This window comes from Ammospiza nelsoni, chromosome 1 (genome assembly GCF_027579445.1).
Source record: "Ammospiza nelsoni isolate bAmmNel1 chromosome 1, bAmmNel1.pri, whole genome shotgun sequence".
In the NCBI taxonomy this organism is placed as follows: domain Eukaryota; kingdom Metazoa; phylum Chordata; class Aves; order Passeriformes; family Passerellidae; genus Ammospiza; species Ammospiza nelsoni.
In genome coordinates, this window is record NC_080633.1 from 107,022,290 (window position 1) to 107,035,712 (window position 13,423).

The 13,423-nt window shown below is 39.5% G+C and overlaps 1 protein-coding gene across 1 annotated transcript; it reads left to right on the top strand.

Moving 5' to 3' along the window:
* The first annotated feature begins 222 nt into the window (after window positions 1-222).
* On the top strand, window positions 223-10,835 carry RIOK3 (RIO kinase 3). Its single transcript, XM_059474653.1, has 13 exons — window positions 223-438; window positions 1,166-1,287; window positions 2,110-2,255; window positions 2,384-2,488; window positions 3,039-3,148; window positions 3,863-4,006; window positions 4,879-5,006; window positions 5,899-6,084; window positions 6,565-6,724; window positions 7,724-7,804; window positions 7,893-7,982; window positions 8,289-8,396; window positions 9,484-10,835. Exons 1-13 carry the CDS (start codon window positions 373-375, stop codon window positions 9,583-9,585), a joined length of 1,548 nt encoding a protein of 515 aa, XP_059330636.1. The 5' UTR covers window positions 223-372; the 3' UTR covers window positions 9,586-10,835.
* Window positions 10,836-13,423: the final 2,588 nt, after the last annotated feature.

Genomic DNA, 13,423 nt, shown 5'->3' on the forward strand with positions numbered 1-13,423 from the left:
ATTTGTTGGGCTTTTTTCCCTCCCACCGTTCCCTTGGTTACTTCCCGAGATAAAAAACAAACGTTAGCTATATAATTTCTCCCTTTCGCGTTACCACCAGCCCGGCTCAGTCCCCCCTCTGTCCCTCAGCCCCCGGGTGGGTAGGGCCGGCCGGGCGGAGGCTCCGCCGGCAGGTTCCGCCTCCGCGCTCCGCACGCCGCCGGTGCGGCCGCGGCCGGCCCGGTGACATCACCGGAAAGGCGGCTCAGCCCCGGCCAATGGGCCGCCCGACGGCCGCGGGGAAGCGCGGAGGACCCGGAAGGTTTCGCAGTCGGAGCGTTGCTGCCCCGCGGAGAGAGCTCGCTGCTGCCGCCGCCCGCCCCTGCGTGCCCTATGGACTCGGTGGGAGTCGCTGCCGCCGCGCCCGACGCCGGGCCGGGCCCCGCCTGGCAGAGCAAGGTGAGCGCTGTGCCGGCCCGCGGGGCCGCGCCCGACCCTGTCCCGGCTCCGGGGAGCCGGAGGAGCAGGAGGAGAAGCACCGAGGCCGTGGAGAGGGCGCTGCGAAGTGGTGCCAGCGCCACCAGGGTGGCTGTCACTCGGTTGAACGACGCGAGCGCGGTTTGCTGCTACCGGCAATTATCTCCTTGGTGGTGAGAGCTGTTGTGACAGCCTGATAACTGAGCCGCTTCCCTCCGAGGGTGTTGGAGAGAGCGAGCTCGGTTATCCCGGCGGTAGGCAGCGAGTCCCGGCTTGCCTGGCTCGGCGTTCCCCAGCCCCGCCTCCCCGAGCCAGGTGCTGTGTCCCTGTGCGGTTTTGAGATTGCGTGTTTTACCATGGCTGACCTTTCAGGGCTCCAGGAGCGGGGCAGGAAGGTGGGCGTAAGCTGCTGCTGTTGGGTTATTCCAAGAGAAGTTTTACCTAGGTTGTGTGTCTGCTTGTATGCAGACCTCCTGGGGAAGCTGTACCCCTGTCTCCAGAGGGTACCGACACTGACGTTTTTCCCTTCAACCCGCGTTCTCTCTATTGAGTTTATGAAACTACTCTTTGAGTAGTTCCCCGAGTATCTGTAGAAGAGCCCTTACAAGATTACATGAGCTTATTTTGGAGCCAGCGATTGCTAATTATCCTGATTGTTGTGTTGCCACTGCACAAGTCTTGCTGACTTGAATAAAATGTTTATTTACAGTGTCCGTGGGGAGCCCCTAGCACAACATCAATATCATGTTCTCTTGCTGATGTCATGAGTGAACAGCTGGCAAAAGAATTGCAGCTGGAAGAAGAAAATGCTGCTTTTCCTGAAGTGGTTGCGTAAGTTTAAGTCCTGGATTAGTGCTCTGCATAGCTGTGATGCCATCTTCTGTCTCTTGGGCATTTTCTTACAACATGTTCAATGCATAGCAATATAGTAAATGATTTGCCTGTTGCCCCTAATTCTGCTTCCTCTGATCATCTTCAGTGAAGATGGCTTCCCCAGCTAAAAGTCTTCCTTAGATTCTCTTCTCTGTTGCTCTTCCTTCCTTATTGATGTTTTCTTTGCGTTTTCTGGGGGTGTTAACACAGTCTGTAAGCTATATTTAGAGAAATGTCAGAAATGGGTTTTTTCTACCCTTTTAGGAACTCTTGTCAACAGTGTACAATGTTATTTTGAGAACCACCAGGTGTATCACCTGTGTCCTCCCACTACCTGAAAGTTCTAAACAAAGGCCAAGAGCTTACTGGTTCCAAAATTGTGCAAATTTTGGCTATCTTTCCTGTGAAGCAGAAAAAGCAACACTATTTGGGATATTTTAAACATATAAATAGGTATACACATGCATACACCTGTATGCCTTCTTTTTTTTTTTTTCCTCTAGGACATCTTAAAAATAGAGCTTAATGCTTCTTGCTAAATGGTAAACAAGCAAAAATTTAAGTAAAATTTGCATTGTAAATAAGTAGCAAAGAGAAATGAAGTAATGATCTATTAATATTTAGTGTTGGCTTGGAGAGGAGGCAGACAGCTGAGATCCATTCCTTTCTGTCAGCTCTGCATGAAGTCTGTTGTATAGAGTGGGAAAGTGGTATAAAGCAGTTTTCTGCTTAGATTGCTGTGTTTAAGTTTTTAAAAATTCCTGTTTTCATCTTCTGTAGTGCTGCTGAAGGACCATTTATTACAGGAGAAAATATTGACACTTCTAGTGATCTAATGCTAGCTCAGATGCTGCAGATGGAATTTGACAGGGAATACGATGCACAGCTTCGGCGTGAAGAGAAGAAGATCAATGGAGATAGCAAAGGTACCTTCATCAGAAGGAGTATTTTTGCTGTGGAGCTATTCTTGGCACTTAGCTTAAATTGGCAGAGCTATGAGGAAGTAGCAAATTCCTGATAATCACAGACATGCATATTTGTTTTTTTTCTCAAGTCTCCATATCCTTTGAAAATTATCGGAAGGTGCATCCCTATGACAGTGACAGCTCAGAGGATGAGGTTGATTGGCAGGATACCCGTCATGATCCATACAGAGCAGGTATGTGCAGCTTTAAACAATACAATTTCTTCAGCCAATAGACCTGAGAGTATGACAGAGTTAAATTAGGTCTTGTTTTAATATGAGGAGAGACACTAGGTACATTTAAAATCAGGTCACCTCAATGGGAGGTGTCAGCAGGAGGTTGGGTGGATAACTTCAGGCTTCTGTCTGCCAGTATATTGGCTGAATCTGGCAAAATAACCAGTGTACATGGGAAGTATTGTGGGAAGTATTGTGCTCATCTGTCATCTACATTTGGATGATGTGATTACATGTAATTTGCATATAATATCGAATACTCCTGTCATAGCATGCCAGAAATGTGTCTGACACCCCAGAGAAGACAGAGAAGTAAGTTGTAACATAGCCAAATGAAGCTGTCCTGCTTAGGATAGGGGAAGACTCTATTAAGATCATACAACTGGAGTGATTTATTCTGTTTTATAAATAAAATTATATTACTTTTGCAGATATTGTGGGACTTCTATGAGCATTGGTTATGTTTGTTTAGATGTAAAGTTTGGTTTCTTTTTCTCACTGCTGGCAGATAAACCTACTACTACACCAAGAAGGGGTTTCATAGGAAAAGGAAAAGACATTACTACAAAACATGATGAAGTGGTATGTGGAAGAAAAAACACTGCTCGCATGGAAAATGTAAGTGAAAACTTAGGGAAACTTAATTTGTGTAAAACTGGAATGCTGCAGTTCAGCCAAAGAACTAATGCTTGTCCACCAGTGCTGCTGGGTAGGATGCTGACTTTTCTTTTTTCCCTGTTGCATGAAAGCAGTGCAGTCTTTGCTTTATTGGTTACTGTCATTGGTAGTTTGAGTTTTGTGAGTTTTCTGTTTAAAAGTGGTTTGTTATTGAGCAATTCAAGAATTTGCACAGAACTGTTTGGGGAAAACAAAACTATCAGCAAGTCTGGCACACAAACTAATAAAACACAAAAGCTATTTTTGAAAACGATAGATGTTGTGTAATCCTTCTTCTAATTAATTTTGTCTGATAAGCCGAGTAACTTATTTTCAGTCAATTGTTTGACTTACAGCTTTTCAGTCTGTTTATCTTTAGTACATACCTTTCATTGTTTTTAAGGTAACTGGTGCAACTTCTGTAAATAAGGAAATGCTGCAAGTGCTGTTTTTTGCAGGATGTTAGGTAATCTCATATCACTTTGGGCAGAACTTTGAGTTCTGAGTTTAAAGCAGTGTGTTTGTGCAATGTTGTCATTATGTTAAAAAAGTGGGTTTCACATAGGTCCAAATCTATCATGAGTTTTTCCAAATCAGAATGAGAAATTTCTGTTTGTGCCAGCTTTTGGCATCTGCTAGTAACAATGCTTAAATTCCTATTATTTCTGCTTGTAGTTTGCACCTGAATTCCAAGTTGGGGATGGAATTGGGATGGACTTAAAGCTGTCAAATCAAGTCTTCAATGCCTTAAAACAACATGCATACTCTGAGGAACGTCGAAGTGCAAGGCTCCATGAGAAGAAGGAGCACTCCACTGCTGTATGTTTTTCATAACTACTCCTTATCTTGTGGAATAGCTAAACTCTGCTGGGTAACTTCTTGCAACATTCCATTTTTAGTAAAACAGCTAAGCAACATTATGCTAACATTGTTGAAGGAAATTAGCTAGCTCCTTCTAGAAAAAGGCTGTTTGAGCTGCATTACTGTGAGAACCATGTTGAAGTAAGAGCAAGCAGCTACTGTTTTTTTCTCTTTGTCTTTCTAAACTTGTATCTCAATCACCTATGTTGAATAAACTGCCTGGAAGTTATTTATAGAAACGTCCAGAGGACTAATCCTCTGCAGTTGAACCATATGGCTCTAAATATCTGTCTTCATAACAAGTTTCAAGAGGATGAGGTGACCTCCTGACCTAATAATTTAGGAGTTTACTTGGTAGACTGGATGGGTCAGTTTGAAGTAGGGCTCTGGTAATTCCTGATGTGGACTTCTTCAAATTTGTGTGTTTTGCTTTGCTTTATTGTTACTTATATCAAAGAAATATAATACTTGGGATATTATGATTAATGATTTGTAAAGGCTTCTTGAAAACACTGTAGAAAGTGCTGTTGAGCCACAGTCTATGTGCAATTAGTAAAATATTCTATATGCTGCACAGCTGATGGGAAACTAAGAGTATTAAATCATTAAATCAGTCCTGGACAGATTTGCTTTGCTTCAGATGTTTATTTTGGTTTGGCTTTTTTTTTCTCCCATCTGTTAGTTGAGAGAAATTTTATTAATATATTATTATTTCCATTTAGTTGAGTTCTTGTGATATATAAATATTCTAAACTCATGATAAAGCAAAGAATTGCTTTATTGAATTGAGTATTCATGTCTTGCCTATTAATCTTATTCATCTCTTGTAGGAGAAAGCAGTGGATCCTAAAACACGTTTACTTCTGTACAAGATGGTCAATTCTGGGATGCTGGAGACCATCACAGGCTGCATCAGCACAGGAAAGGAATCTGTTGTTTTTCATGCCTATGGAGGAAAGTGAGTATATTGTTTGTTACTGATGATAGCTTTAAGTACAAGAGATGATTTAAAAAGCAGAAAACACAAAAATATTTAAACATCTGCACCTTTTTTATTTCTGAGACTTAATGGCTGTATTTGTGTATAGGCGGGTAATAATAAAATCTGAAAACCAAATGATACCAACCATAAAGTAAAAGAATCCCCACTTTCCTCCTTGGAGGCTGTTAATGAATGAGGATAAATTCGCCATGCTTTTCTGTGGAAAAATATGTACTCTTTTTATAAAAAAGAAATCTTGAGGTTTTTGAGAGACTCTTTCCACTGACCTGCCCCAGACCACAGAGCTGTCAAAAGGATTTTGGGCTACCTGGAGGTTGTCTTTCCATAGAGATTGCTCTATTGCCAGCTCTATATTTTCAGCTTAGTGGAGGTGCTGTTTGTTACTTTGAGGTTATCTTGAGAATAGTGTTGGGATACTGCTCATTTCTTGAATCCTTCCTGCCATACTGGAAGGATTAGAGTGCATTATGGCAACTGCATTGTGTTTAACTGACTTTAAACCAGTGATGTTTGAGAAAGAACTAATAAAACTCAACTACAGGTAATGTATTTAGAGATGTCAGGGAGAAATTTGGAACTGGGGAGATGTGCCTTAACAAATTAGGAGAGGTAATCTGTTTGATAAGCAACTTATAATCAAAATGCCAAAACCCAAACATTCAAATGTAAGTTCAATCACAGAATTGTTATAAGTTTAAGCTGGCTTCTAAATGTGAAAGAAAATTAGATTCTCTCTTATATTAAAAACAGCTGTATGTGGCAATATATAAAAACCCAAACCCATGCATTTGCTTGTAAATATGTGAATAGTTAACTTTGTTATATATTTGTCTTTTTCCATGAGCAGTGCAAATGAAGATAAAGTTATTCCTCCAGAATGTGCCATCAAAGTGTTTAAAACAACTCTTAATGAATTCAAGAACCGTGACAAATACATTAAGGATGACTACAGGTTTAAAGACCGCTTCAGTAAATTGAATCCACGAAAAATTATTCGTATGTGGGCTGAGAAAGAAATGCATAACTTAACAAGGTAAAGAAAGAAAAAGGAAGTGTAGTTGCCAAATGCCTGTCAGTTTCCTGTTCTCTGTTTCAGGAAGATACTCTATGTCTGGGTATTTAACTTTTAGGTCAAAAAAATGTACAACCTGGCACAGATTGAATAAGCTCCTGGGTTTTTTTACAGTTTAATAAGCTGTGTCAGCATCTCAGTGATTTTGCAGCAGAATTTACAGGCTCATGAAGTTAACAGGTTCTAGTTGCAAAAGTGATTAATATTTAGTGAGCATTTTTAGATTAACTTATAACTTCAGAATCTGAATTTTCCTGTGTAAAATACTGTACAATATATATAATTATTCAGTTTTTAATTCTTTCAAAGACTTTGTTTACTCTGGATCGGTTTCTTCTCACAGCTCTCAGATTGCAAATGAGACAGTGGAAACTAGAACTTTGGGAGCTTTGAAGATTTTGTTCTGTTTTTCTTAATCAGTATCTATTTTCTGACCCACAGAATGCAAAATGCAGGAATTCCTTGTCCTCAAGTGGTTATCCTTAAGAAGCACGTCTTGGTTATGTCTTTCATTGGCCAGGATCAAGTCCCAGCTCCTAAACTAAAGGATGTAACACTTAGTAGTGAAGATATGAAAAAGGCCTACTACCAGATTCTTAATGTAAGATGATGCTGATTTCTCCTCCAGTTCTGGGTTGTATTTTCTTTTAAGGGAATAACTGTAAGGACAGATGAGCACATATTTACTTTTCAGGATGCTTACATAATTGTCAAGATACAAAGTCCAAAGTCTTATTTTGCTGCTGTTTAATATGTGACTTAGAATCAGTAAGACAGTATGCACTTAAAAATACATTTAAATTTAATCTGAGTGGAAAACATACTGGAATTTGATGACAAACAGATGCTTAACAGCAGAGGAATTGTGAGTAAGTAGTCCTCCTTTTACAGAAGCAGTATGTGGTTTAGAAAATTCTCTGAAGTCTTTCTGGGCTTACCAAACACTTAATTTACAGTGCTTAAGCACTCTTCAGTGGATTGCCCGCCCCCTTTTCAGCAAACCTAGAAACTGGAGAATTAATTAGAACATAGCATGGTGGATGCTTTAATTTCCTATTATCTGCTTGGTTCAAACACACCAGCTGCTAACTGTCTACTCATTATGTTATAGATATTAAAAAAACCAACCAGGCAACCAGCCTCACAGCTTGGCAACAGGAGTGGTCTAGGTCTCAAATGAATGACACCAGTGAGCAACACAGCTGTGTCTTAAGTGAATTTGTGTACTGGTTAGGACTCAGTCTCTACAACTGTGAGACTTTCTTCCCATGTGATAGGAGTGAAAATGAGAGGAGAGAATATGCTTATCTGTCTCCTGCACTTGGACAGCTTGGCAGAGCTGACTTGAGTTTACCAGAGTAGTTCTTCTGACTTTGCCAAAGCTAAGCTCAGTGATAAAAGCTTCGTTTGCTGGCATTTTGCCAAAACTGCAATTCCCTGGATGGAAGTGTATTGAAGATTTGGGTAAAAAGTATGTAAATTATGTGGGTGATTAGGGAAAGGTTGGTGTTGTTTTGGTGTTTTTTTTTTTTTTTAAGTCACGCTAGCAGTATTTATTTGGAGTATAGCATACTTCCTTCATTAATTTGGTTCCTTGCAGATGATGCAGCAGTTGTATAGGGAGTGCAACCTGGTCCATGCAGATCTGAGTGAATACAACATGCTTTGGCATGATGGGAAGGTGAGTTTGTTCTTAATTTGGGGGGGAAAAGTTTAATCTACTGTGAAACACTAATACAAAGCAAATTGCTATTTCTCTGTGACCACAGGTCTGGCTCATTGATGTCAGTCAGTCTGTGGAGCCAACCCATCCTCATGGACTTGAGTTTTTGTTCAGAGACTGTAGGAATGTTTCACAGGTAAGACCTCTTTGTCTGACAATCTTCTGTTATGCTGCATGCTTTCTAAGATACAAGATATCTTAGATATGTAGAAGATTACTCTTGCACATTTTCCATGCTGATAGTGTCCTTCTCTGAAAGTGACAAAAATGTGGAAAAGTAAAATTATACCACTAGAAGTGAAAGCTTCCTTCAGTTACGTTTATCTGTGGGTCAGCAACAACAAAAATGTAATTTTGGGTAAATGTAGTAACTGGGGAAAGTCAAAGGAATATTTTGTTCTATGTAGTAAAGTGTTTAATGTGTGCTCTTTACATTGACTAGTTCTTCCAGAAAGGAGGCGTGGCAGAAGCACTTAATGAGCGGGAACTCTTCAACGCTGTCTCAGGTTTAAATATTACAGCTGACAATGAAGTAGACTTCCAAGCAGAGGTATGGCTTTCTCTGTCTAACAATTTAAATTTGGTTAGCTATGGTAGCCATTACCTTAACTTTCCAGATTTAGTTTGTGTGATTGCTGTGAGTAAAATTTCAGCAGTCATTCTGAATCTCTTTTTTTTAAACCTTGAGTATTCAACCTAGTACAACCATTTCCAGAAGCTCAGATTGACAGACTCTCCACCCCCTTTCCTGATCCCCCTGCTCCCAGGCAGAAAAGACTTCATGTTGAATATAGTTGCTTCATTTCAGCATTAAGGCAAATCTAGTGATCTGCTTTAGTTTAAGAGCTGTTGTCTTGCCTTACACATATTAAAGGTTGTAGAACAAAAAGAAAGTTGGGTTAAAAATAGTAATTATTCTACTGCTAATTTTTCATGGTTTAGATGCCAATTTATTTGAAATTAAAGTTTAGGCAGGCATTTTTAATTTTGAAGCTTAAAATCATGCTAATGTAAATATGGACTTGGGAATCTTTGGTCGCTTGTTGCCTTTTAGTTTTCAACATTTGGCTGTAACTGCTCAAGGCCTGTGTCCTGATATCAGATTTTAAAAAAACTACTTGTCAAATATTCCATATTTTCTACTTAAAGTAAGGGCAATGTGACAATTCTACTCTCCCTAGCTACTAATGACATTGCAGGTTTGTGCTACACCAGCATGGAAGAGGTGGGAACTGGTAAATAGGTGACTCCTGGGGCAGGTGGTCAAAGTAAGAAAGAGATAAAGGCAACACAGTGCCACAGTTCCACAATCTCTGTGTCATTGGAGAAAGGCACACTTCTGTACTTTGAGGAATACAGCTGAAGTCTTAAGAAATCACCCAGTCCTCTCTGGTGCATTTTAGTTCTGTAGCTTCAAACTGTAAAGGAGTGCTGCTCATTTTAGTAACTTGTTGAGAACAGATATTTCAAGATATACCTGGCTGTATTTGAGCTGTTACATGGGACTGAATCTTTGAAATAGCAACATTTTACATACCTGCTCTGGCCTCAAAAGCTACTTTTTAATGCTCTTTAGAAGCCTTCTGCTGCTGGTATGGTTTTATGATTTCAGCATGGTTTTATTTTTGCCTCTCTAGATTGAAGCTTTGGAGAAGATGAATGAAGATCACGTGCAGAATCATGGAAAGAAACTGTCAACATTTTCTAGTGATGGAGACCCACCTATATATGATGAATAGCACTGAGTTTGTAGCTGCTGACGAAACAAAACACAAATTTACTGCTTCTAACTACGTTGGTGCAGTGGTAAATGTCAACTGCCAATGTCAAGAGAGTGGTTGGCTGGGAATACCAAAATGGAAAACACAGCAAGCATATGGTGATGCCTCAGTGGTTTGCTTTTTTTTTTTTAACTTGTCCCACACATCAGGCTGGCACTGTGACAATGGACTGTCACTACCACTTTGAACAGACTGACAACTTCACCAATTGCCCAGTTACATTAGACTAATGTAGCTCAGATGGTCATATTTTGCATGATTCAGAGCTTACATATCTTTTAGTCTAAAAAAAATAATTTTAAAATCATCTATATTGTCTCAAATATCTAGTTGGAAAGCACACTAGAAGAGTCCCTCTCTTTTTTTTTCCTAATGCAGCTTGGAAAACTAATGAAACGTTGTTTATGGACATTGTTATTCATCCATCTCCACCAAGGGCAAAATGAAAAGGCAAACTATGCACTGCAATCATATGAAAATTTTAATTTAGCAAAGTAATATATTTATAAATGCAGAAGTCTGGACTTTTTCATTTGAAATACAGGGAATGTGGTTTTAATAATCTCTGTAAATACTTTTGGGTATTATATGGGAAACATATTTGAAATCCAACCAGCAGAGGACTTCTTTGGTGACATGCCAGGAAATCTTGAGTCAATGATGTATAATAAAGAGTCAGTTCAGGTAGCTTCACTCTTAATATGCAAATGGTTCCAAGAACTTGGTGTAAGCCAAAACCAAAACTATAATAATCCTGTCTATACTTAAAATATCTGTTTGGAGCATCAAATATTCTTACCCTAAAGATAATCACAGACAAATATAAGTATTCTTTTTGCACCTGTAAGAAAAAAAAAGCTTTGTTTAGAAATAATGATAACTGATACTGGTTTCCACAGTCTGTTTATTCTTAATGTCAGTCTTTTTTTTTTTTTTTTTTTTTGTGAGCATCTTCTAAAAATCTACTGATGTTTCTCTCCAAAAAACGCATTTAAAGATGAACTGATGTGGTGGGATAGTTTGGAATTAAGGAATTCTAATCAACTTCTTTTTAACTGATTTCTGGTTTGTAGTTTCTGATGCTGCTCTTTATCAAGCAGAATATAGCGATGCTACGTGACCTCACAGTGTGCTGTGAAAGTGACTTTTTAATCTCTTTTTGTTGGAAAACTGGTGGTGAAGTAAAAATTTAAGATCTTGTGGTGGTATTCTTGCATAGTTCTTTGCATCACAGAGGCCTTCATTGATCTTTGGTGCTTCACTAGAGCAGTCTTAGGGGGTAGGACCACACAAATTCCTTACAACAATATAAAAATGAGTCTTTGGGTGGGTACTACACGAACAGTAAACAACCTTGGTTTTGCCAGATTCATCCCAACACTTGGATCCTCTTCCTTTTTCTAAATCAGACAAGTATCTTGGATTTACTCCTTACTTCTGAAATAAAGGAGCTTGTATCTTTCAGATCCTTAAGTCTGTTCTGAATTTCTCAGTGAAATAGTTTCCCAAAATAATGGTGTCAGGAAAAGGACAGACTAGGTACTGCAAGGGAAGTGCTAACCTCTTTAGGAAGACTACAAGCTGCTGTTGACAAAGATATCCAGATCTCCTTCAGAGGACAAGGCTTTTTTTTTTTTTTAAAGATAGTCCTGTTCTTGGCTTATAACTAGTTTTATATTCTTAACATTTGTTGGGGGGGGGGGGGGGGGGAAGATAGAACAGTTGCTAATGCCTTAAAATGTTCTTGTACAAGGAAGTTTTTGATTGCTACAGCTATTTGCATGAAGAGAGAGGAAGGCAGAAATAAGAGGAAGTAAGGAGGGTGTTTTTTGAGCTATTTGAAACAGGTCCCTGCTTGTATCTCTGTGCTTGGACCAAAGCCTCCCTTGTTACTGTAATTTTTAATTTCTTGCTGAAATCTGTCTAGCACAGGCTTAAGAAAACCAAACACGCCCCAAATAAATGAAGCAATTTTTCTTGAGTCTAATTGAAAGCTACTGGGCCCACATATATACCATCTATTATACATTATATAATATATCTTATATATTAATGTATTTTCACTTCCAGCAGTAAAATTGGCTCAGGAATTTGCTTTGAGATTTTAAGACACCTGGGCATGTTTCCAAGTTTCCAAGTAGCTGAAAACAAGAATTTGCTAAAAGAAGCATTTTCCTGGACTCCTTTGAAATAAAAAGTTCCAGGATTATTATTGGGCAATTAGAATCTTAGTTTTGAAATTGGGCATTAAGGTTTATTACTATCAGATGAGTTACAAGTTGTATGTGTTATTTACTTGACTGCTGATTTCCTCTCAAAGATACCTCAGTTTCTATTGCAGTTGGAGGAAGTCCATGCTGGTTTTTAGAGAAGTAGAAAAGGGTAAATGTCAGTAGAATTTCTTAAACTTTCACCCTGGATTAACTAAACTTCTGGCTAAAAAGCAATAAATTTTGTTACTCTAAAAAATTGTAAACTTTAAGGTACTTCAAATGCTTTGGATATACTGGTCATCTCCAGTTAACAGAATGGTTTGGTGATGCAGGAGGGTTCTGCAGAACAAACAGCTCATTATAATTCTTAGTTGTGACTTTAGTATCTTTATGTGAAATATCTTTAGTATCTGATGTGAAATTAGTGCAGGTGGACTGACTGGGTCACAAGTCATCCATTAGTTGTTTCATGATACTGTATTAATATCTGGTACTTAAATTTCTATTTCTCCCATACTAAACTGTGCTACCATTTTAATCTGAAATTTTTAAAATTGTTATGATCTTAATCTTTTTTTCCTCCCTCTTTTTAAATTTTCCTTTCTAAACCAATAAGGAATAGCTGATATTCTCACACAATTTCTAGATACATAGTTGATATTCTCACACAATTTCTAGATCATAATGTAGGGCTTACAGCTAGTGAGCTAAGACATTAGCCAGTGCATCAACAAAAAAAATCCCATTGCTGTTTTGTTGTCCAAACTAAAATATATGCTCAGCATAAATGCTGAGGACCAAGCCAGACTTTGACTTCAATAATGCTTCATTAATATTTTTCCTGAACTATTTTTCAACACTAAAAAGCAGTTTCCGGCCAAGGAGCAGGATCAATAGTGACAGTGATGAAGCAGTAATTGTGGACAAATACAGGCAGATCTCAGAAGCAGTTGTTTCCTTTTTTTCTCCACATAAAAGTTTTGGGTTTGTTTTAGGTTTGTTGGTTTTAAGATCATTATAATAAGACTGGGCCAAAAGCCCCTGTCTGCTGCTGTGGCCTCCATGCTTGGTTGAGAAAGACAGTGGGTTTGCTTGCCTGACATTTTAAAGTCCATTAACTTTGCTTTTAAAAGCAGAATAAATCCTCCCAGCTAGAGCAGTGCCCTGATACGTGAGTCAGAGCATATCCCAGCACCTTAATTCCCTTATTTCCCTCCTCTAATACGTGCCCTCCTAAATATTTGCAATGCGGTCCTGCACTGTAACGCTATGCTCATCCCACGTCTTTCTTTTCGCCAGCATCCACGCCTTGCCTGAAGCAGATGTTGCAGCTTCTCGGGTCTCTGTCTCCCTTTGCTAAGCTCACTGATAACCCCTCATACACTGGCGTTCAGGAGTGCCAGACAAATCCCTCTCCCGCTCTCTCCCAGCAGCGCTCCTTGATGCTGATCCTGATATCTCCAGCATAGCTCCCAGTCCCTGTTCCCTCTCCAGGGCCGCTGCGCCTTTAAGGCGGGAGCGCCCCGCGTCACGCGCGAGGGGAGTGTAAACAGGAAGCGGCCGCCCGCGAGCCGGGGTGGGCA

Excerpts from the sequence above, each read along its gene's own strand:
- RIOK3 (XM_059474653.1), top strand. The coding sequence starts at position 373 with ATGGACTCGGTGGGAGTCGCTGCCGCCGCGCCCGACGCCGGGCCGGGC. Across the intron at positions 439-1,165 it reads GCCCCGCCTGGCAGAGCAAG|TGTCCGTGGGGAGCCCCTAG; the intron begins GTGAGCGCTGTG and ends GTTTATTTACAG. Across the intron at positions 6,085-6,564 it reads GAAATGCATAACTTAACAAG|AATGCAAAATGCAGGAATTC; the intron begins GTAAAGAAAGAA and ends TCTGACCCACAG.